Here is a 24,794-nt window from a genome sequence, read left to right on the forward strand (position 1 = left end):
GGGATGGACAACTGGATGTTCCATGGCTTTGAAATAAATGTATCTAGATAGATCACTACTAGCCTGTCATTGAAGCTTGAAGATTATAATGCTAAAATATGTAAAATAGTTGTTATTTTTAAGAATACTTATTTTTATTCTTTTTAACTATGTGTGTGTGTTTGTGTCTATATGTGGGTATTTACATATTGAGTGCTGACTCTTCAAGTAGCTTTTCACTGCAATGATCACAAGCACCAATAGTTCCTTAGAGCCTGACCACAGTGCCAATCTGCTTCCTGCCTTTCCTTTCCTTTCCTCTCCTTTTCTCTCCTTCTTTCTCTTTTTTGAGACAGGGTTTCTCTGTGTAGTCCTCACTGCCCAGGAACTGATCTGTATACAACAAACTTACCCTCCAACGAGTAGACTTCAGATATGAACAATTGTATGGAAATTTAATTTACCCTCAAGCTTCATGACTTCAAAACCCAATAATGATGCAATTGGTATTATATAAGAAAAGACAGAACAGAAATGGGAAAAGCTAACACATCACTTAATATGAAGAGTAACAGTGACCACTTCAGTAGACCCAGGAGGAGGTAAACACGCATTTTAAGTTTCTATCCACACCAAAATTATTATTATTATTATTATTATTAATGTGAAAGGTGGTGTCCTGAATAAAATTTTGGTATCATTTTGACTCCAGATTCTCAATTTCACTGTAATAAAATCTTACTGGGAGATGGCAACATGTTCCACATCTGCTTTCATTCAACAGAAACTATATGGCCCACCACAATACCTAATGTACCTACTGTATGTCCTTTACCAGCTCTTTTCCTGATCTCTAGCCAGTATTCACCCCTTTCCTACCTAGGGATAACTTATAGGATGTTTTATTTTCCTCTTTAGCATATATTAAATGTAGAAAGCAATGGGTTTCCTTGTGCCATTTCACACATGCTTACAATGTTCTTGATTATCTTCATATTCCCCATTACTCCGTCTCCTTTTCCCACGTCCTCCAGGTCTTTCTTCTCTTCTAATTTCACATTAAAGAAAAATGTCTATGTATGAGAAAACACACACTTGTCCAAGCCTGGCTCTACCCACCTACCACGTGTGTGCATGGGGAATGTCCCCAAAGGTACAGCATATTAACACTTTGTTCCTGCTGCTTTCCAAAATAGCTGAAAACGATCAGGATGAGGTAGGGATCCAAACAATTCCCAATCTCCGAGCAAAGCACTGTGTGTGAATGTTACTGTTGAGGTCCCTATAAGAATATCAAACTGATATTTATATCTTGTCGGCATCTGTTGTGTCAGATGTTCATTAGATTAGAATATATCCTATAAATAGAAAGGCTGATCTCCTAAGGAACAAAGTACATTTGCAGGGACTTTGAACTCTTAATGATATGTTTTTTTTTAAAATAAGGAAAGTAGAGCATTAATTACTCAGGTTTTTATCCTTAAATCAGGATCTTTGTCTTCTTGGGTTACTCAGTGGCATACCTATTGGTAGGCAAACACAACTACAAGGTAAATATAACATCATTTGAAGCTTCAGTCTTATCTAATGGACACAGAACGCCTAGGGATAAACACTTTTACTTTTTCCTTAGAGAAAACTGTAAACTACAGAACAAAAGTACCATATATTCTTCAGGGAGCAGTTGTTTAAAGGTAATTTATTTGATTCTCATATATTGTACATATTTACTGAGCAGAGAAATACAACTTAATAAACTACATTAACTCGGTCAATTTCAGGACTCACAGTGGCTCTTCACAGAATTTACTGAAAGCTATATGGGAAATTCTCTGTAATTTTAAAAGATATCAGTTACTTTATCCTTCTATGATCTTCAATTAAATTTAGGTTGAACAGACTTATTCTTTTAAATGATCTCTAACACCTGCTATTCTTCAAATTAAAAATAACTGCTCAGGGGCTAGGGAGGTTGGCTCGGTGGTTAAGAATACATACTTCTATTGTAAAGGACCCAAGTTAGTTTCCCAGCTCCAATGTTTGGTGGCTCACAGCTGCTTGCTTGTAACTTTAGCTCCAGGGGATCTGTGATGGCTATTCTTGGTTGTCAACTTGGCCACATTTGGAATTAACTAAAATCCAAGCAGCTAGACATAACTGTGAGGATTTTTTTCCCCCTTCTCTGTGCAACAGTTCTGGCTGTCCTGAAACTCACTCTGTAGACCAGAGTGACCTCAAATCCACTGAGATTTGCCTAACTCTGCCTTCCAAGTCATGTGCCAACAGCATCCAGCTGAGGAAATTTTCTTTAATTTGAAGTGAGAAAATACACTTTTAATGCAGATATTCAGAGGTTGGAAGATCCACCTTTTAGCTGAGCTATACCTTCTGCTGGCAGCCTAAATAATTGATAAAGACCAAGGAAACTTGCTCTCTTTTGTCTGCTTGCTCTTTCTGGCTAGTTTGTTCCTTCATGGGCAGTAGAGCCTAGTTCTTCTGGTGTAATCTGAAGATTAGCTGAGACAGCCAGCCTTATGGACTGAACAATTACTAGATATTTGGACCTTCCACTGGTAAACAGTAGTTGCTGGGTTATCTGGAATACAGCTTGTAAGCCATTCTAACAAATCCCATACCCTATTCTCCCTCGTTCTGTTCTGTGCCTCTAGCAGTGGTTCTCAACCTGTGGGTTGTGATCCCTTTGGGGGTTGAACAATCCTTTCATAGGAGTCACCCAAGACCACAAGGAAACAGATATTTGCATTGAAATTCACAAAAGTAGCAAAATTACTATTATGTTGTAGCAACAAAAATAATTTTATGGTTGGGGGACACCACAACACGAGGAACTATATATTAAAGGGTTGCAGCATTAAGAAGATTGAGAATCACTAATCTATAGACCCTGACTAACACAGACTTTGGTACCAGGAGTGAGGTAACCCTAATACAGGATCTGACCTCATGGGAAACTAGACTCATCTGAACCCTTACTCCCACTCCCAGAAATATTCATGCTCCTAATTAAAAATAAATCTTATCATGTGTCTCAGGGGTTCCCTACATTCCATATTTAAAAATGAAAATAATTCAAAGGGTAAAGATGTTTGTTAAAGTTGAAGATCTTTGTTCAATCCTGGACACTTATAATTTATGCTGTTTCTTAAAAAAAAAAAAAAAAATCTTCCAAGTTTTCTTAGTTTTGGATTAAGATCTATGTTGTACAGTCACATCTCAAACTCATGGTCTCAAGTGGGACTACAAGCATATAACACCATGCCAGGCTCTTGTTCTTTTAACATATTTAATAATAGTTAATTTTAAAGTCAATTGTTATTGTATATGTTAGACACTATGTTTAATAACCATTATTAGCTACATACAATATTGTAATGGTTGCCATCTTTTAAGAATGAAAAACACTCATTTCAGCTACCATTTAGTGCCTTACAATTCAGCCTATTTAAAAAGATCTGTTTGAAGCCTGGTGGTGGTGGTGGCAATGCCTTTAATTCCAGCACTTGGGAGGCAGAGACAATCAGGTATCTAGGAGTTAGGAGTTCAAGGCCAGCCTGATCTCCAGATTGAGTTCCAGGACAACCAAGGCTACACAGAGAAACCCTGTCTCAGGAAAACCACCACCACCACCACAACAACAAAAAACCAAAACCAAACCAAAACCCAAAACTTTAAATCAGTTAAGTTTTATTAAGTATGCTACTGCAAAGTTATGTCATTAGGTGCTGAGAAGAAAATAGGAAAACTAGGGCAGGAGAGATGGCTCACTGGTTAAGAACACTAGCTGCTCTCCTAGAGGGCCTGGGTTCAATTCCCAGCACCCAAATGGCAGCTCATACCTGTCTGTAACTCTAGTTTCAGGAGACCCAACACCCATGCTAAAAACTCCAATGTACATAAAAATAGTAATAAAAAATAAAATTTTAAAAAAGAAAATAGAAATAAGGAAAGATATGAACAGCAAGGTAGAAGTATACATGACTGCTCCTGAATGCAATGATTCATGCCCAAGAGAATGATGGGCACCAAAGACACTCCACATGGGCCTTGTCTCTTGGCAAACTTGCCTATTGGGCAAGAACTGCCTTTGCCTTGACTGCTGACAGTAAGCATGCTGTCCAAGCAGGGCAGGCAAGATACAAGGAAAAGTGACTGCTAAACCCTGCCAAGACAGGGTAGGACAGTCTTTCAAATTTACCTGCTTCTGAAATGGTATGTCAAATATTCTAAGCCTATAGCCAATGTTGGTTGCCCCAGCATTGCAGAGGCAATGTTTAGGTAGCCAGCTGTTTCTGTCATTTCCTGCACATTTTGGAAGTCACTTGCTTGCACTTCCTACTTACTCAGGATAATATTATTTTCCTTCTCAGGTCTTTGATGGGTTTGAAGACTAGATAGTCAGATACTATGCTCTCATATCTTAGCTAGAGAGCATGTTAGGTACAAGATTTAGACTCTTCAAAGATAGGACAGCTACTGGAGTAATCTTTGTAATCTGCCAATTACCCATGGTCTCAACATTTAGTTACATTTTTCTTGCTTGATGTTGTTGTTGGTTACAGTTCCATTTTTGTTTATGTTATTATGCTTTCCCTTTCCTGGACAATACTTGATAATTGTACTTTTTTAAATTTTTTATTTTGTGACAGGGTTTCTCTGTAGCTTTGGAGCCTTTCCTGGAACTCAGAGAGATCAGTCTGCCTTTGCCCCTCTTCCCCAGTGCTGGGATTAAAGGTGTGTGCTACCACATCTGGCTAAATTGTTCTTCTTGTACATAATTTTGTATTAGGTTTAGAACCATCTTATTTAGACAGAAAAGAAAGAGAGGCAAGTGTTGTGGGAATTCATTACACCAATAGCCTTGGAGTACCAGCCTTAGGGAGTGGCTTCTTGGCTTTGGACTTGACAATTTAAAAGCTAGGGGACAAGGTTGTGCACTCTTGGGTGGTCAGAGGGCAGCAGGTGGCAAACGAATGGATGGTTCTGTATCACTGTTTTTTCCTATCCTACACCTAAATAAATACTTAAGATCCCCTCAACAGACTCTCATGGCCTTCTTGTTGTATGTATCCTAATTCTGTCAACTGGACATAGGCTTGAGGGGTTACTCAGATCAGATTAGGCTTGTCTATGAGGGACTGTCTTGATTGTTAATTGATCTAAGAGGGCTGGCCCAGCCTACTTTGAGCATCATCATTCCCTGGGCAAGTAGTCCTAGAAGCTATCTATCATGAATTGGAGTACAAACCAGCAAGCAGTTTTCTTCCATGTTTTCTACTTCAAGTTCCTGCTTGAGTGCCTGCCCTGATTTTCCTGATAGACTAATCTGTAAGCAGAAATAAACACCTTCCTTTCCTAAATTGTTCTTGGTCACAGTACCTTACCACAGCAACAGAAAGGAAACCAGACCATCAGGTTAGTCACATTTTCACTGAAAAGTTTCTTTAAGGTGCAGTTACAACACAATATAAAGCAATACATTTCTGAAGGTAAGAATTTTAGGTACTGGACCAAGGTGGGGTGGAGGATATGAGGTAAAGTCCTTTGTTGTAGAATATCATTTTAAAGGTGTATTACTTTTGTTTATGCTCTGGAACATTTGTTTAATGATGCAAAGATGTGTTTGATTAAATAAAATTCACCTGTAGTCAGGAGGCTGGATCAGCAACTAGCTGACAGGAAGTGGTAGGGAGGAGCCAGGTGGAGAAAGGTTTTTAAGAAGGGGCAAGGAGAAGCCTCTGTAGAGACTGGAGAAGGGAGGAATACTTGCTATTCAGTTTCTCTGAGGAACAGAATTCTACCTCAATCTTTGGATCTTGAGTCTTTTTAGAGGGACAGGGATTTAGGTAGGTTCCCTTCATAGCTGTGAAAGAGTTGCTGTAGCTCTTGCTGATAGCGGCAGAGTTGCAGTGGCTGTTTCAATAGCCATGGCATAAAGAAAACAGTCCATGACGCTATAATCAGTGTGTTAGGAAGATAACTAGAAAGAAACAGCTAGCAGGATGGCTAGCTGGTTAAGATGCTTGTTGCTGAATCTAATGACCCAAATTTAAGCCCTGGGTAAACTCACATGATGAGTTTATGTGAGTTCATGTTAGAACACACATAATGGAAAGACAGAACCGAATCCCATAAGTTATTTTCTGATCTCCACATGCATCATGACACGTTCATCATCCCACCCTACCTCACAAAACAAACATAAGAAGACTGAAACTAATATAGCTAATTTTGTAAGGTCTTTTAGGAAGGCAAAGCACTTAATGGAGAGTCTGTTGTGTTCCAATCTCTTCTTTACATGAAAATGAAGGTAATCTGTCTACTGAAAAGACTCAGAACATCTATTGTGAACAAGCTAAAGAGAACAAAGGCTCATAACTGTGAGCTCCACACTAATGGCTGAGGAAGCCATCAGGTGCCCACAATGATTCCTGTCATTCTAGCAATGTCAGATGCTGGGGCTTATAGCAAGAGTCCATTCTGTATGGCCCTTATAAAAGTCAGTCTGTCTCTCATTTTGACAGTTTCACTGTGGGTCCCTGGCTGGAACTCAGAGAGCCAGCCACCTTTGCCTCTGCCTTGAGAGCTGGGATGAAAGGCATGCACTATGGTGCCTAGCTTAAAAGTTTCAGTTTTAAAAAGGCAATGCCATTTTCCTTTTATACATGTTCTTTCAATATCACACACAATATATAACAGTCAAACTCCACTCTCAGCACAGGGTAGAACTGTCTCCTTAGCCCTGTTTAAGAGAGGAGGTGGCTATCACTCTGGGAGATAAAAGTGGTGCCATAGTATTTCTAATGAGAAAATGTGCTCTGGGTCGAAGATAATTTTTTTTTTTTTTTGAAGAAAAAAATTTTTGAGGGGACTTTCATGAGTTTATATTTAGATCTTATCCCATAAAACCAAGTAATGAAATTCCCTGTGAAATGTCATAATGTTGTATTTGTTCATTCTTCCTCACACACTTGGGTCCTTACAACAGACCACTCAGAGTTTGTAATTCCAGCACTTGGGTAATTCCAGCACTTGGGAAGTTGAGGCAGCAGGATCAAGGAGTTCAAAGTCAGTCTGATTCATAGAAGATGGGGGTAGGGAAGGCTCAGAACAAACTTTTGAATCCTGCATGGCAGATGATATTTATAGTTTTCTACCTTTGTAATATATGAGCACAGGTCCTCTGCTGGATATATCATTTGTTTATTTTCTTGCCAGAGAATATGCTAGATCCCTTTTTGGCATAGTCTCCCTTTCCTTCAGCACAAGAAAGTGGCTGAATGAAGATCTTCATAGAGTTTTAAGTCTCAGCCCATCCTTTCATTTAGGAATCCAAGTAAAAATCGGCCAATTAAGTTAACCTTTATTTAGATATAGTACCATAATACATCACCATGCTACAGTTGAGCACACAAACAGAAACACAACACTGGATACAATTAATTCTTTCAGCAACCACTAAGCACTTGAAAGGTACAAGATGGGAAAAGGGAGAAGTTTCTTATAATTTTTGCTACCACTTTTTTCTGTCATCAATTAACACAAACATTTGCCTTCCGACACCAGTAATATCAAAGATGCTTATAAGGGAGCTGATAGATAACTCAATTAATGAGCACTGCTTAAAAATTGTCCTCTCTGAAGGAGATCAGTTCCTTGAAACTTACCCTCTCTTTTGGCTAGTGCAGGATCCACGTAAATGATCCCCATGCATAAGTGAAAACCACTTTCATATTTTTAAACATAGTTAAAGAATTTTAAAGTAAACCACCCCCTCTTTGTTACTTCTTATTAAGCAGCCTGTTACTTGACTAATGATATAATGCTCACTTGGGGCATCCCAAATAAGTAATAGTTTATAATTAAGATACAGTATCTATTTAATATTAGACATAATCAGGACAAATCTATTTAAATACTAAAATGTTTTAACAATAACAGAAAAGACAGGAGCTACCTCTTCTAAAAAGAAACTGTAAATACAAGCTGTAAATAGATTCTAATAGTGCTTAGCTTTATGGATTAAGAAATAACAGATGGAATGACAATTTTTAAATAACTAGGCAATTCCTCCATTATTTGAATTTTCAACACTAGAAGTCTAAGAGTTTGTGGTTAAGTATAAAAGAAGGCAATTAAGAATAGGTCGTTTGAAAGAATAAAGCAAGGCATCAAGTGATAATTCTGAAGTTACAGTCTCAATACCAGGGCTGTGCAGAGCATCCATCTTTTTTCAACTGTCCAATAAAAAAAAAAAACAACACCAAGGAAAAGTGTTAATTTATAGGCTAAAAATGTCAGAGTTATCTTCATATGTCTTCTTCTAAAAATGGTGCTCCTTGTCTCCCAAATGATTTTTCTGGCCACCGTTTGTTTATTTACTTATTAATAAAATGTTTTCTGTCAGAATTTGGTATTATTATTATTATTAATTTCCAAGACAGGGTTTCTCTGTGTAAAAGTCTTGACTGTCCTGGGACTTGCTTTATAAACCAGAATGGCCTCACTGAGCTTTGCCTGCTTCTGCCTCCCAAGTGCTGGGATTAAAGGCTTGAGCCACTACCACCTGGCCTATTTTCTTTCTTTCTTTCTTTCTTTTTTTTTTTTTTTTTTTTTACTGCCTAAATAAACATCACAGCTAGGTTTTACCACCTGAAAGCTGTAGTTTGTAAAAAGTATAATTTAAACTGCTAGGATTTCAGTTTATGCTTAAGAGGGGTATTACTTTTCTTTTCTCTACTCAAAAGGATCCTGAAAATTAAAAAAAAAAAAAAATTACTTAAATTTCAACAGGCTTACCCTCAGCTGCTATGAAATGGGAATGCATGTGTCTTTTTGGCTTGTACCATACAGGCCATGATTCTTATAGCAGCCATCTGTTTTTTGATGTGAAAGGAGGCACATGTTAGCCTGTATTATGAGGTTGGAGGGATGGTTCAGAAGTAATTTCTGGGTGACAACACTCCAACAGGGTCTAATCATATGACAGTAAATGCGACCCTTTTCTTGGGGAGGAGATTTTGGTATTTGACAGCACATCATTATTTTGTGGATTATGGCATTAAATGTTCTTAGGAGAAGCTGTTGGAGAGTTTCTCTACAAAATAAGAGGAACGTGTAATAACAGTAACTCCAATTATCACTGAAGCAAGGCCAGGTGTGGTCTTAACTGGACTGGATTGATATAAACTGTAAATCTGGCACATAGCTAACAGGCTGACTAAGGTTATCTACCTTCTAGAGGGAATTTCTTGTCAACTGCCAGAGAAAATGATGTCATGACTTGACTTCCAGATTCTCTTGACTCTTAACTCCACACCATAATATAAACTTTAGGGAATCTGGACCAGCTCATTTTTACAAAGGTGGTCACTGGCAATGTTGTTGATGCCCTTCATGCTGAGCAGTTCTGGAGACCAAGACAGTAAAGAACCCTCAGTGTCTTAGTGAAAACAGAAAATAAGCTAGTAAGTGTTGGTTACTTTAATGCCCCTTACTTGCCACTGTCTCCATGGGTCTAGAGCAGAGGTTGGAAAACAATGGCCCAAAGGCCAAATCTAGTCTATCATTTGTTTTTGTAAGTAAGATTTTATAGATAAAACTATGCCCACTTGTTTATATACTGTTTGTAGCTATTTATCTTTCTATAACAACATAACTGAGTAGCTGTGGCAGAGAATATGGTCTGCAAAGATGACATAAGTTTTCTTTGGTTGTTTTACAGAAGTCTACCAACCTCCTAGTCTGTAGAATGTTGGTATATGGAGGACAGACTAATGTCCAATCTCCTCCTACATATCAGACAGGATAGATCTAGCTATTCCTTTTAAACTCAGAGCAGAAAGCCCTCTAATAAGTGGAACAAGTTGTGGTAGTACGGCCCAGCAGCTCAGTCACCCCGTGTTTCTGGGGCAACTGATGCTTGCTTTAAATGGCTTTAGCAATGTCCCAATATGATCACAGTGCATACCTGGGATTATGGAGCAAATAAAGCAACTTTCAATGATTTATAATCTGCTCCTCCAATTGGAAAACAGTCTAAAAGTGTTCATTGTTTCTAGATAGTTAGAATTTATCTTTGTTTCTTTGTGACTACATTTTTCCAAATTGTCTAGATGACAATGTATTATAATTACTATAAAGAAAGAAAACACATCTAGCCTAAGAAGCTGATTTTCACTGAATATAATAAAAGCAAGAACATTAGAATGAGTATATGGACTTGAAACAAAGATTGAACTTTGTTTCTTCTGTAGTGGTTCCTTTTAAAGCACTCCAGAGCAGTTTTAGGAGACATCTGAAATCTAATTCTCAATTTTCTTACCCTACAAAACAACAATAACCAGGCACTCAATCACTGCTTACCACATGAGATATGCTAGTGTCTATCTGTGCTCAGTCCCTTCAAAATAAAAACCGGAAACAATGAGTTACCTTTGGATTAAAATATCTACAGGACTGTGGTTGGGAGCCTCCAAACAGAGCTATGCGGTAATCATGTTTCTTTCTTCTAGGTCGTGTGCCACCTGCAAGTTCTTCTCGATCTTCGGGAGACAGTAGATGGTACCTCATTCCACCTGCACAAAATACATGGTTATTCTTCAAGAGCTTCAGGTTCTAAGTCAATGCTTTGAAAAATTAAGTAGGGACTGGAGAGATGGTTCAGAGGTAACAGCATTGACTATTCTTCCAGAGGTCCTGAGTTTAATTCCCAGAAACCACATGGTGGCTCACAACCATCTATAAGACCTGATGCCCTCTTCTGGTGTGAAGACGGAACACTGTATAAATAATAAATCTTTAAAAAAAAAAAAAAGTGAGGTAGTCCTTTTTTACCCCCCTCAACTTAAAATTATTTTTTTGTTCCTTCTAGTGTTCTAGGAATAAAGGGAAAAGAGGCAGAATAAAAGTCTAAGAATCCTCATCTTAATTTACCATCCTCAGCAATCAATAAGGCTAAGACTATGTCACCTACTTACTACATACCAATGAATTAGCTGGTTACTCAAGAGTATTTGTCAAAATAATAATTGCTGAAATCTAATCTCTTAAACCCAGTGATCTCAATCTTTTTTTTTTTTTTCATGAAATAAGATCTTACTATGTAACACAGGAAGCTGTCCTTTAACTTGTAAGCCTCTTGACTCAGTCCTTAATGCCGAGATAACAAATGTGTGCCATTACCATCAGCTCTCTGTTTTAACTGCATATTAAAATACATAAGAAATCTCTATTTAGGGGGCTGGAGAGATGGTTCAGAAGTTAAGAGCACTGGCTGCTCTTCCAGAGGTTCTGAGTTCAATTCCCAGCAACCACATGTTGGCTTGCAGTCATTTATAATGAGATCCAGTGCTGTCTTCAGGCATGCAGACATACATGCATACATACTTAAAAAAAAATTCTCTATTTATACCTGGTTCCTACAACAGACCAATTAAAATCTCTAGCACAGGCACCCAGTATTTGGTGTGTTTAAGGGCCCCATCTCGTTATGTAAATGTAGCTCAAATAGCAGCAGCTTCAGAACCTGGAACTTTGTACCTAAAAGCTACCAAACCATCACCTGTGTACCTATCAATCCCAAGTTAACTCAGATGTACATAAAACTTTGAGAAGAACTATCTTAGATCAAATGCAGCGATGATTCCAAACTATTATAGATCTTTCATAATTGCGTTGAGTCACATCATCAAAAACTGTTTAAAATGTCACTTTAAATTAGCATGGGAAAAATGGATTGTTTATTAATGTTATTCAATACAGCGAAAAATCTATTCCCTACATCATATTTTCTTCTCGACAAAAATTGAACTTTGAAAAAACTCACAAATGTTGGAAAGGAAAAGTGGCAAACTAGGAAAATATTTATTATGTAAAATTAAATTACAAAGCTATCCTATTAGTAAGATTAAGTCCAGCAATTTCACAAAAAAGTAGATTAAGTACCTAGTATAGTTCACAAAAAAAATAAAAACAATTCTTAAACATATAAAACATGCTCGACTATTTGCCACATTTTTTCATTCAGATTTGCCAAGATCAAACAGTTGAGCACAGGGCTATAACAGCCCAAACTAAAGGGCCTGCCCACTCCACATACAGCTCCATTTGTTAGTCATGAAAGGACTTGCTCGTAACTGCCTGATGGGCAAAACTACAAATTCAAGAACACTCAAAGATAATACAGAGAACACAGGATGAGTTCAAAGGCATCAGAATGACCATCTGAGAAAAGTTATGATATCACACTCATTAAGAAATCAAAATAAGTAGGGACTATCAAAACTAACAATAGCTGAAATATAAGTAAAAAGAAAAAACTAAGGTAAGCTGTCAAGGACCAAGATGGGGACAGAACTAAGAAAGACAAAGAATGACGAGAGCAGTATTTAATGGCTGAATAATAAAGAACTTAGAAATCAAAGGCTGGAAAGAGAAAATTCTCAACTTGATCCTATAGAAATATACACATTATTGCAAACTTTCAAAACACCAGGTTTAAAAAACACTATACTGACCTCACATGAGGAATTAAAAAAAAAAAAAAAAAAAAAAAAACCTAATTAGCATCGTGTAGTGGGATATTCACTTGGTCTCCTTCTGTGGCACTGACCACACCTATTGGGGGTGGAGCCAGGGGCGGAAGTGATGCTCTCTTGCTTGCAGCACTGAGACAGGGCTTCCGGAGGCATCCTTGAGACCAGGAACCTGCTGGTGTTCATCTGTCTATGCTGTGAGTTATTTCTCCCTGAATAAACATTTGTTCAGCCTAATTGTTTATCCTGATCCTTATTAAACCGCAATAGCACTGAATTCTCAACAGTAGTATTAGCATCCTGCAGATGATGGAGAAGCGCATTCAAAGGTCTAACTGCAAGGCTGTTTCCAAAACGTGTAGCTTAACTAGCTTCAATGTTCTATATCGAGCTAAACATGAGATTTACCAAATCTTCAAGTATTTATAAATTATCAGGAACCCTTTAGAAGATGTGTTCCATCAAACAGAACGTAGAAAGGGGAATCAAGAATGACAGGCCACACCTGTAACCTCAGCACCCGGGAGAGGGAAGGCAAGATATGTTGAGTTTCAGGCCAACCTGGACTTCACAGTGAGAGAAACTTTGTCTCAAAACAAACTAGGAAAGAAAACCTTGTATTCAGAAGAGAACAGATCTAGAAGACACTCTAGGATGGTAAAGTCAAATCCCAGGACAAGAAATGTACATTGGGCTAAACTAGAGGGCGAGCAGCCTATGTTAGAACAGGCAGAGGAAAAGCACTGAAAGAAAGAGAAGCTATGGCTTAATCGCACTATTTTATGAAGTGGCATCTTATGAAAGTATTAAGGACTTCTAGGTTGAGAAAATAAAAAAACAAATCATAGAAATCAGCATATTATTAACCTCCAGGCAAATAAAGAAAATTTATTTACAAAAAAGAAATGTCAAGATGGGACACTACGTGGTTAAACAAAATAAAAAGGAAATACTATGAACAAAGTACGTGAAAGCTCTTGTGTACAAATTAGAAAAGGCCCAAGGGGAGGGGGGAGGTGGAATCTTCACCTTTTCACTGTAAAATAAGGGCTGAGTCTAAGGCTAGTGAGTCTGATCTACTGAATGGGTTTTTAGTCCATTTTGGCCATGTGATACAAATATAAACAGGTATGAAGGCAACTTACTTATCACCATTTTAAGGCATTCTGGATTGTCTTGAATAAGTGGTTCAGCTTGTACTGTCTTACTTAGGAAATTCTTCGAAATAAGAGGAAATCTGACTTTAGCAAGAATATCAACCATAAATGGCTGGCGATTAGGCTCATCATATTTTAACCACCTCACTGCAGCATCATAAACCTAAAAGGGAAAAACAGATCAGTAAAGTTCTGAGATGGCAGCAACATTCCAAACATCTACTTTCACTCTCACACTAAAAAGGGGACAATAACTTACTCTCAGTATTTTATCCAAATACTTGTTTGCATTCCTTAATACCTGACTATACCTCAAACACTTCACACACTGCATTAGTGAGCCCTATAGGCAGTATGTTTGCTGTAACTACTAATACACATAGTGATGGGAAGGATGATAAAACGGAGATTTTTAAAAAAAGATTATGGGGCTGGAGAGGTGGTTCAGCCGTTAAGAGGACATACGGTTCTTCTCAATGGCCTGGTTCTTGGCACCCATGTCAGACAAGTCACAATGGTCTCTACCTCCAGCCCCAGGGGATACAATGCCTCTGGCTTCTAAGGGCACTTGTAAGCAAGCAAGTGCCCATACCCACACATATAAAATTAATAAAAATAGAGCTCTGTAAAAAGACTTATTTTTATTTATGATTCTCCATGTGTTGGTGGGTACTTGCAGAGGACAAGAAATTACCATATTTTTTGCAGCTGGCGTTACACGAAGTTGTGACTCACCTGATGTGGCTGCTGGGAACTGAACTCCTCGCAAAGAGCACAAGTGCTTTTAACTACTGAGTCATTTCTCCAGGCCCAAAGTTTGTTTATGTGTGTGTGTGTGTGTTTTTTTTTTTTAAAACAGCAGACCATAGCTTTTTCAGAAGCAGTTGTGATATTGAAAGAAGTCTATTGGCTAGTGATAGCCCCAGCATACGCCCAGAACCAGGAACACAGGTTTCCCAAGAGGTCTTCCATTCCAGAAGAGTCATTTACTTTAACCTTGTATTTCTACACTATGATCCAAAAGACTTACCTGTTTCTAGAAAATTTAAGATATACAATTCTATATTTAATAAAATATAGGATATCTGTAAGAAATGCTTTCAGAAATGACACTGTACCATTAATTTAACTGCACTGAACAAGTCCAAGTTCATTAATATAAGTTAATTTATAAATCACTAAATAGCATCAACAACATTTCATATACATAATCATCTACTACACATATGTTTGAGCAGTTAATAAATTAAGGAACAGGAACTTTAAAGAGAGGCTTTTTATTTTACAACATATTTAGATTGCCTTTTGGTCTTCTGTCTAAGATCAAGTATAGAACAGATTTAGATTTAGTATTCTCTGCACCCAATCACTGTAGTAGGAAGCATCTGTAATAACCAATGAGTTAGTATATCTGTTAATACCATACTATTTTTATATTTCTTTGGTGTTTAATATTATTTTCCTCCCCATCCACCCCATAATGGAGACCACATTATATCAAGTCTGTAAGTCAGCTAGGATTTTTTTTTTAGACTGTGTGGAAGCTTCTCAGACTTTCCTTCTTTCTTACAACCTTAACAGTTCTGAACTCTGGTCAGGTAAACTGTCCTTAATTTTGGTTTGTTTGATGTCTTGTGCATTAATCTAGTGTTAGGCTTTTTGGGGAGGATGACCACAGTGTTTGTCTTAGGTTTCCATTGCTTTGGATAAAACACCATGACCACCAAAAGCTTATTGGCTTGTTCCTCCTGGCTTGCTTTGTTTGCTTATACATACCTGGACCACCTACCCAGAGGTTGCACCACCCAGGGAGCTAGACCTTCCTGTACCAATGATTGATTAAGAAAATGCCTTAGACTTGCCTACAGGTCTGTCTTATAAAGACATTTATTTTCCCAAATAAGATCCCTTCCTTCCAGATGTGTCTAAGTTTGTGTCAAGCCAAAGCAGTGATGATTTTGCTGTTCTATTACATCAAGTGGACACGTACTCAACAGACATCGCTGACAACCACCAGCAGGCAGTACCTGTCAGGTTTTCCAGTGTAAAGTTGTTTTTTCTTCACCTGCATACAAGTTAATTTTGATGACAGAACTGATGTGGCTTTCCCCGCATCATTAACTAACTTATTTGTATTTTATGTGCATTGGTATTTTGCCTGCATGTGATTGTGGGAGGGTGTCAGATCCTCTGGAACAGGAGTTACAGACAGTTGTGAGCTGCCATGTGGGAGCTGGGAACCGAACCCAGGTCCTCTGGAAGAGCAGCCACTGCTCCTAACCACTGAACCATCTCTCCAGTACTAATAACTGACATTTTCATCTTCCTTTTTTCTCTTGAGAGGAGGGTCACATTACATTCTAATTGGTTTCAACATCTTGGGCTCAACTAATTCTACTTTAGCCTCTTAGGTAACTGAACTTTGGGCACACTGCTGTGCCTGACATAAGCAATCATTTTTATTTTATTTTTCTTTTTATCTAGTCAAATCCTTCAACTTCAAAATTCTGTTATGAACAACACAGGGCAAAAGTAACATGGCTTAGTGCTTTTTTTTTTTTTTAAAGAAAAATAGCAACTCAACATATGATATCAGTATACTCATTTTGTATTGTAGTGGTAACAAATTACTACAAACTTAGTGACCTAAAATAGAGAAGGATGTGAGGTTATTTTAAAAATACAAGAACCAAGTGAGTCTTCATTACACTACTTGCTCCTAAAATCTTTGGCGAATTTACACACCTAACACTTAAACTGATGGTTCTAGAAAACAGAATGTAAATCAAGTCATGCTGGGCTAAAATCAAGGTCCCAGAAGGGCTTCCCAGAGGCCCCATAGGTCAAATTACTTGCTGACCATTTCCAGTCTCTTATCACCCCTCTGCGCCGTGGATCTCTTCTTGTACTCTTTTGTACACTGTGCCCCTACGATTATAAAATTAAAATCACAACCTACCCATCCTCTCATCCTCATCTTGGTCACATGCTCTAAATTGCCTACTACATGTAAGGTAACGTAAGTTCAGGAAATCTTTTGTGCCTGACATGGTACCCAATAGTTTTATCTCTACCGTGCAGTTTGTAGTTCAAATAGTCATGACTGTTCCAATGAAAAAGGCTTTGTAATAATGTATTGTTATAAAGAATACATTCTCCCCTAATATGAGAATTTTGTTGTCATATATTAAAACATCATGTGAAATTGGTAAAGAATTTTCTACCAATGAATATCCAAGAAGACAATATAATGACCTGGTCCTCTGCTCTCACAGTCAGTGTGTCCTGGCTAAGAAGCTGGGTTACTCGTTTGACATCAAGTTGGAGAAATTCATCAGTTTTGTAAACTTCAGTAAAATGCTGATGAATAAAGTCATCCGCTGTCGCTTTCAGTTCAGGACAGTCCAGACACTCTGCAAGCACACTTATACCTAAACACACAGAGAGGGGAGGGGGGGAAACAAAAACAAAAGACACTGCTTTTAGAAAAACCATACACTTCCCCAGAACTTGAGTAGATAATGCAGGAAAATCTCAAATTTAAGTCTAGTCTGGACTACAAAGTAATACCCTGATTAAAAAATAAAGTACTATGTGTTTTGGAGGGTGTAGGGAAGGAGATAAAGCAAGGCTTGGGGAAAATTTAAGTAGATCTCATAAAACTAGGTCTTTTCTTTTTTCTTTCTTTTTTTTTTTTTTTGAGACGAAGTTTCTCTGTATTGCTTTAGAGCCTGTCCTGGAACTACCTTTGTAGACCAGGCTGGCCTTGAACTCACAGACATGTGCTTGCCTCTGCCTCCAGAGTGCTGGGATTAAAAGTGCTTGCCACCAACGCACAATCTAGGTCTTGTTCCAATAATTTGTCTATCTTCAAGGCAAAATGAGGTTGTCTTATGCTTTCCAGTAAGAAAATAGTATCAATTTCCCCAAACTTCTTTCAGGCACTGTTAAACACTTTCTTTTACAAATAAATTAAAAACTAAGTATTACTTAAAACGGAGATGATTTTTGTTAGGATTGCACTGAACTTTTGGATTGCTTTGAGGGGACAGCTGCAACATAGAGGAAGAGGTCCAAACAAGAATTAGACATGGGACTAGGAGATGGTTTATCAGATAAAGGACTTGCCCCCAAGCTTGATATCCCTGGGACCCACACAGAGAAAAGGAGTCAACTCCCACAAGTTGCCTCCTGATACTGGGCACACTAATCTACAATATATCCAATAAAAAAAACAACCTGATATTTCAATTTATTCCACTGACATTCAGTTTTTCTTATACCCTTTTCTTATCTTTACCTATATAAATACTTATTTTCCTCCCTTAGAAGTTTTGCATATTTTCCAGGGGCTGGAGAAATGGCTCAGAGCACTGACTGCTCTTCCAGAGGTTCTGAGTTCAATTCCCAACACCCATATGGCAGCTCACAACCATCTGTAATGAGATCTGATGGCCTCTTCTGGTGTGCATGAAGACAGGTCAATCATATATGTAAAATAAATATTTAAAAATAAGTTTTACATATTTTCCATTCAGCCTTTTCCTAATTATTCCACTTTGTTTTGGAGGGAATTTCTTGTTCTATATAAGGAGACCAAAGTACTGTCCACAGGCCAAATTATCATCACCTTTACTGGAAGGGGGAAGGATTCTTTAGACAATAATGGTTCTAAGTAAAAGCAAAGTTATCTGCACATTTGTACATGCACACACTTGTTCTTTGTTCAAAGTTGGCATTTGGGAATATGGGAATCCTATTTCTGGGAAGCTTTTATCCTTTTCTTACTGATCTCAATTTAAATAATAAAAATTAATCTCCACTTTCTGTGTACACACTAGCATTAACTCATAAAGATATCACAGATTGGACCTTTCCAGCTATCTGAGGTTAATGGCTTCAGGCTCTCTGCTTCTGAAGGCAGCTTGGTCTTGCCTTTTGCTTTTCTAGCTACAGATCAAATCCTGATGCTATTCTTTGAGCTTTCCTTCTTAACCAGACTTGGAAAGGTTTTCTTACCTCTTTGCGCAGGATGCTTAAATCAAGAAAGACCAAAAATAAATTTCTTTCAAAAAATGCTTTAGTTATATTCCAGATTTGATTTATTGTGTTATTACCAAGTTTTTAAATAGCCTATAATTAGGTTCTTAATACTTCCTTACAGTTTTCTTTTAAAATATTCAGTTAAATTTCCAAGTGCTAAAAACAGTACTGGAGGAAGCAGATGCCCTTCTGAAGCTGGTCTCTTGCCTTCCTGCACTGCTGTTGGGGGTCAGGCCCTGTGCTGCTTTCCTTTTAGAGGCTTTTATGTTTCCTGTTGCTGGTGATCAGGATTTGTAAATACTCCAAGCAAATAAACTCGCACTCCCTCTTTGATCGCAGTATAAAACATTCTGTGATAGCTATCTAAACAAGTTTATTGTTCAAATTCTACTTTCTCTAAGCCCAACTTTTTCGGTATGGGCAATTTTATGAGTTATACATCACAGCCTCTCAAATTCCCTTTCTGTTTAAAACAACAAAAGTCAGGGGCTGGAGAGATGGCTCAGCAGTTAATAGCACTGGCTGCTCTTCCAGATGTCCTGAGTTCAATTCCCAGCAACCACAAGGTAGCTCACAACCAAGATCTGGTACCCTCTTCTGGTCTGCAGACATACTTTTGGACAGAACACTGTATACATAATGAATACATAAATATTAAAATAACAACAAAAGTCATCTTATTTTTCTGGGTATGGTAGCCAATGCCTTTAATCCCAGTCTTCAGGAGGCAGAAGCAGGTGAATTTCTGTAAGTTCAATACCAGCTCTGATAACAAGTACCCAGGCCAGCCAAGACTACAGACCCCGTCTCACAAAACAAAACAGCTCATTTTGCCACCACTAAAAAAACTAGCTAGCATATTCTTATTGATGGTGCACTCATGGTCCAATAATCTCTCAATGAGAGATTTAAACATATAAGTCATTTTGTGGGACACTTCACATTAGGATTGAAATAGCAGTTTGTTTTGGTAACCTACCACTTAAATTTTATGTTAATTTTTTGGTGGTAAGTACATGTTATAAAATCTACCACCAATCACGTTTAGTATGTATACTCATGTCATCCTGGCATGATTATTATCTAGCTCCAGAACATTTCCATCACCTCAAATTTCAGCTCTTGATTTTTAAAGATTAAAAAAAATAAAAACCATCCCTAAGATATATCTAAGGAATATCTTAGTTCATGAGTCAGATTGTACTGTATCTGAAATGGTCTTTGATGGGAGATGTCATCCTGTAAATGTTTCTTGTATTGGTTAATGAATAAAGCATGGTTGGCCAATAGGAAAGCAAGGTAGGTGGGACTAGGAGACAAGGAGAGAGGAAGTAGTAGGGAGGAGATTCCCTCCTCCGGTAAGACGAGACCACATGGAAATATTTAGATTAATAGAAGTGGGTTAATATTTAAGACAGAGCTAGCCAAAAAGAAATGCTAGTAGCAGGACAACAGAATGATATCTAATACAGCGTCTCTGTGTGTTATTTGGGGCTGGCATGGCTCTGGGACCTGACCAGCAAGGAAAACCTACTCATAACAGGTCTTTAAGGTCCAAATGACTTTTCCTTTGCAGTTTGTCAATGTTTTTCCTTTTATCTGCTCCTGGAGCTCCTGCTTCATATTAGTGCCCAGTTTCTTCCTTTAATGGCCCTTTCATCATTCAGTAATGGCTTCCTATTATTTGTAGATAGTTCCCCCATTAATCTTTAGTTTGAATTTTAGGGGGCATCTACTTTACTGTTCAATCTGATTAATGTCAAGTCTGGAAAACCATGCGCTTTTTCCCCTTCAAAATCTTTTCTGTTTCACTACTACTACTACTACTACTATTTTGGTTTTTCAAAACAGGATTTCTCTGTGTAGCCTTCACTGTCCTGGAACTAACTGTGGACCAGGCTGGCCTCAAACCCATAGAGATCTGCTTGCTTCTGCCTCTTGAGTGCTGGGATTAACAGTGCATGCTGCCACCACCACTTGCCTTATCTTTTCTATTTATAATTTTCTTTCTGTTCCTTAAATTTGCCCCCAGGAGCTGTACATTTTGGCTGTTTAGTGTGATTTTTCTTTTTCTCACACTGCTAGGTTTCCTTGAATTTTGTATGATTTTGTTTTGTTCTGTTATTTTGACACCAGGTCTCATTATATAGCCCCGGCTAGCCTAGACTAGCTACAGGAACAAAGCTTGAACCTGCCTCTGCCCTCTCAGTACTGGGTTACAGGTGTACACCACGTCTCACTGAATTCTGCCCAATTCAATCAGTTGTCATGGGTTCCCTTCACACCTGTGGAAGTTACAGTGACAAGATAGCAGAGAAGCAAAAGGAAATCTTGGGCAGGAGTTCTTTACCTGGCTAGCAGTGACAGCTGTGCTCAGATAATACACAGAAAGGTCCTCTCACCCTACCTTTACTAAGTAACTGGGGACTGTAAATGGCTCAGAGCCACTGTCCCTTTTTGTGAGACAAGATCTCATTCTGTAGCCCAGGCTGGCCTTGAAGTAGGGGCAATCCTTCCATGGAAGTAGGCAATCCATGGAACTAGGCTATCATGCCTAGTTGAAGTCACTGTCTTTGTCCCAGACTTAGGCTCAGATCAGGCTCCTTTCTAGTCCACCGGGGTACCCTTTCTCTTTTCATTTTGTTACCCCCACAACCCCACCAAGAGAAGTAAAAAGCTAGATAAACAGAACTGTAAACTATAGTAAAGAGATGGATTCTCAGTCCAGAGGGTCCCTGATACAAAGATGGGTAACAAGCAGTATTTATTCCTAATAAAGGATCTTATACCATGTTGACCTTTGGCTAACAAAGAAATTCCATCATTATGTTTACTCCATAGTTACTTGTCTTCCTACTCCATCAACTGCAGTTCCTTTTCTGGATACCAGAGCAGCCTCATTTTTATCCCTATTGCCTGACTCTTATTCTTTTCTGCAATTATCCTGTTCCCTTTCTGACAGCTTTTTCCTCCCTGGGCTCACAGTATATGTGCCAAAAGGAGTACAAAGTGCCCGGAGGGAAAACAGTATAGGAAAAATTAGGACAGAAGAGGTCCAAGCATCTCCAGAAACCCTCTGCCCCAGCCTTCACTTTCTTTCATCAGTACCCCCCACCCTCATCTTAGCCTTGAGTCAGGTTTCAAGCGCCTCTGTTTCCTTGATCCTACTTTTTCTACATGTTGTCCTGGACCTCCAGCCTTCTCTTTCTCTAAAGCCTATGAATTACATATGGGTAAGAAAATGTAATTACAAAGAGCTGAGTACTTCTGCTGCCAGTAAGGGTCATCAAACAGTGAAATTCGTATTATACTAAGAAATATCTGAATTCCTTTCTCCGCTTCTTTCGTGGACAAATTGCTTACTTGAGCAATAGTTTCAAATGAAGATCTATAGCAGGTCCTCAACTAGTATCTTCATTTATGATTTCTGTTTCCTAGTGCAAAACCTATTTGTACTAAACAAGCATCAGATTACTCAAACTCCATTTCCAGTTCACTCATGGAGTGACTATATGACAAACATGACCTCAGTTTTCTTAGCACATTATGAGTCCTAGAAGTCAAATGTTCATGTTTTTCATATAAAACTACTATGACTAAATAGATGGCATCCTTGCTGCTTGTCTTTGGTGAATGAAAGCCATTATAAAAGTCATGTTACTGCTGGGCGTGGTGGTGAACTCCTTTAATCTCAAGACCAGGTAGGCAGAGGCAGGTGAATCTGAGTTCGAGGACAGCCAGTGCTGTTACAGAATGAAATCCTGTCTTGAAAAAACAAACAAAAAGTCATGTTACATTGTAGAAAGTAGTGACATAGTATTTATTTAGCTTATTGCTACCCAGGCTATTATGTGCTTCTTTACAAGTTCCTTTTAAATTTTATCACTAAAAATGTTTCAATGGATAGTATCTTTAAGGTTAAATGAAGATTCTTATCAATATGGTTTTTTTCTTTATTTAAATACACAATGAGGATTTCTATTCTTTTTTTTTTTTTTTTTTTTTTTTTTTTTAAAAGAGCCAGAAATCTGGTATTCCTTACCAAGACAATTTGATGCGTCCACCTGTTCCTTCAAAAAATCAACACACATTTTCTTCACAGGTTCAATCTGGTATTGATTTGCTGCATCTAACAATGACTGAACATTGTTGCTATTCACGGAAATTCTGTAAGTTAAAGGGAATATTAAGTTCACACAGTTTTTTATTACTTAAATAATACTACTGTAGAATATACTCTCCTACAACACAGGATCCTTCCAACTCCCTCATTCCAGTTTTTGTTCTATGGAATCAGGAGCAAACCAATTTGTTACAACAATGTTTTTCTGTGGCAGACCCCAGTTTTATTCCCCAAACAGAATAGTTCTTCTAAACTCACCTAGCAGTATAAGCAAATTCCACCAGCTGTTCAATAATATCAGGTTCAGCATCTTTGAGTTCAACTTCAAAGGACTTAGATTCAAGCATGTTAGCTGAAAGAAAAGAAACATACGTGACCAGCAGCAGCAGCAGCAGCACAGGTTTCCCCACGGAACGGAGACATTCCAGGTTACATTAACCACAGAAGGCAGTAGGACAGACACCCTGGAGGGAGAGCCATCCATCCAAATTAACTCTCCATGTTAGTGGCACCCTTCAATTAATCTAAGAAAAAGACATAAAATTGGATTTTTTTCTCTCAAGTCCTAAAATAATTCAGAGTCACTCTTCTCTTATTTCCCTCCAAATCCTCAGAGGTAGGTAGAACACCAAAGAGAAAACGGAGGAAGATATGTTATTTAACTTTACTAAGACCACAGAACAAGAGACATATGCCATGGTGTATGCCTGTAATCTCAGCACTCGGGAGGCAGAGGTCAGAGGATCACTGGAACTTCCAGGCCTGCCCTGGCTACATGGCAAGGTCCCGTCTCAAAATCAGTAGAAACAAGCCTCATAAAATAATACTAAGTAGTATAATGAGGAATTGGTTCCAGGTCTCAGCTAAAATTAAAGGGTTCTTTCCACTACAGTGTGACACATTTTCTCCCCTTCTTCCTCTTCCCCCTCCAGTCCTTTTGGGGCATAAACTTGCTAGATATAATGCCAAGAGATACATCTGTTACCCTGTCTTTCTACCTCAGGGGAAGAAATCGAAGCCTGGATATTCCGCCAGAAAGAAATTTTACCATCAAAGACGCTGGGCCCTTAGGGCTAATGAAAGAGCTCTTACCTTTGGTCATCACATCTGACCACTTCCATTTTCTTATTGCTCTATAGCCTTAAGTTCTACAGAGCCTTAAAAACTAGAAAAATCATTTTTATGTAGACGTTACAAGACTCTATCTAATTCTCATAGGGGAAAACAAAACAAAACAAAACCTCCAGTAACAGGTTTTACCTGAAAATACTCACTTGTGAACATTAAGTTAAAAAAGTGACTGGCTGCAGCAAGGACAACACGGTGAGCAGGTATCTTTCTTTCCTGGACCATGAGGATCACGTCACATAATGTTCTCTAGTAAAAAGAAGAAAAACATATCAAAAAGAGCTCATTGGTTCAGCTATATTAACTATCACAAAGCAGGAACTGACCAAATATGTAATGCCTCTATTTTCTACTTAAAATCCTCTTTCTACATACTTTTAGAACATATTTAGCAATGACAAAGTTGCTGTCAGATGACATCAAAATTTGGTGCCATACTCCCAGTAGTCAAGAGGGAAGTAAATTAGCCTATCAAACATTAAAAACAAGTCTCCTGAGCCTGAGTGATGGCCCACAGCAGTTGAGAGGCTGACGCTAACAACTCTGAAGCCAGTCTGGGCAGCGTAGGGAGATGCTATCTAACTTTCACCCTCAAAAGAAAACAGTCTACTAATCTTTCAGGGAAGCCAAAACTTTATTTGCCTAGCATGAATTCTAAGGCTTTTATTGTGAGCTTCCTGCAGGGAAGGGGGAGTAAATGGTATGATGGCATATGTAAATCATAATTTTAAACACTGTAGTCTATATTTGATTTTCCTAAATCATCGGTGATATAAAATCCAGAGTACATAGCACATGACCAATAAGGCA

General features: G+C 38.2%; 1 protein-coding gene across 3 annotated transcripts in view; it reads right to left on the bottom strand.

The window, feature by feature from the left end:
• Klhl7 (kelch like family member 7) overlaps positions 1-24,794 on the bottom strand; it is a 46,507-nt gene that overhangs the window by 8,749 nt on the left and 12,964 nt on the right. For all 3 annotated transcript variants that reach the window (XM_051202884.1, XM_051202887.1, XM_051202885.1), the window contains 6 exons: positions 24,131-24,233; positions 23,115-23,208; positions 22,776-22,900; positions 16,946-17,121; positions 13,679-13,853; positions 10,432-10,574 (listed from right to left, as the gene is read on the bottom strand). In XM_051202884.1, coding sequence (XP_051058841.1) covers positions 10,432-10,574; positions 13,679-13,853; positions 16,946-17,121; positions 22,776-22,900; positions 23,115-23,208; positions 24,131-24,233 — 816 coding nt within the window. The remainder of the gene's footprint in view (positions 1-10,431; positions 10,575-13,678; positions 13,854-16,945; positions 17,122-22,775; positions 22,901-23,114; positions 23,209-24,130; positions 24,234-24,794) is intronic.

The sequence above is a fragment of the Phodopus roborovskii genome, unplaced genomic scaffold (assembly GCF_943737965.1).
Source record: "Phodopus roborovskii unplaced genomic scaffold, PHOROB, whole genome shotgun sequence".
Taxonomy (NCBI): Eukaryota; Metazoa; Chordata; class Mammalia; order Rodentia; family Cricetidae; genus Phodopus; species Phodopus roborovskii.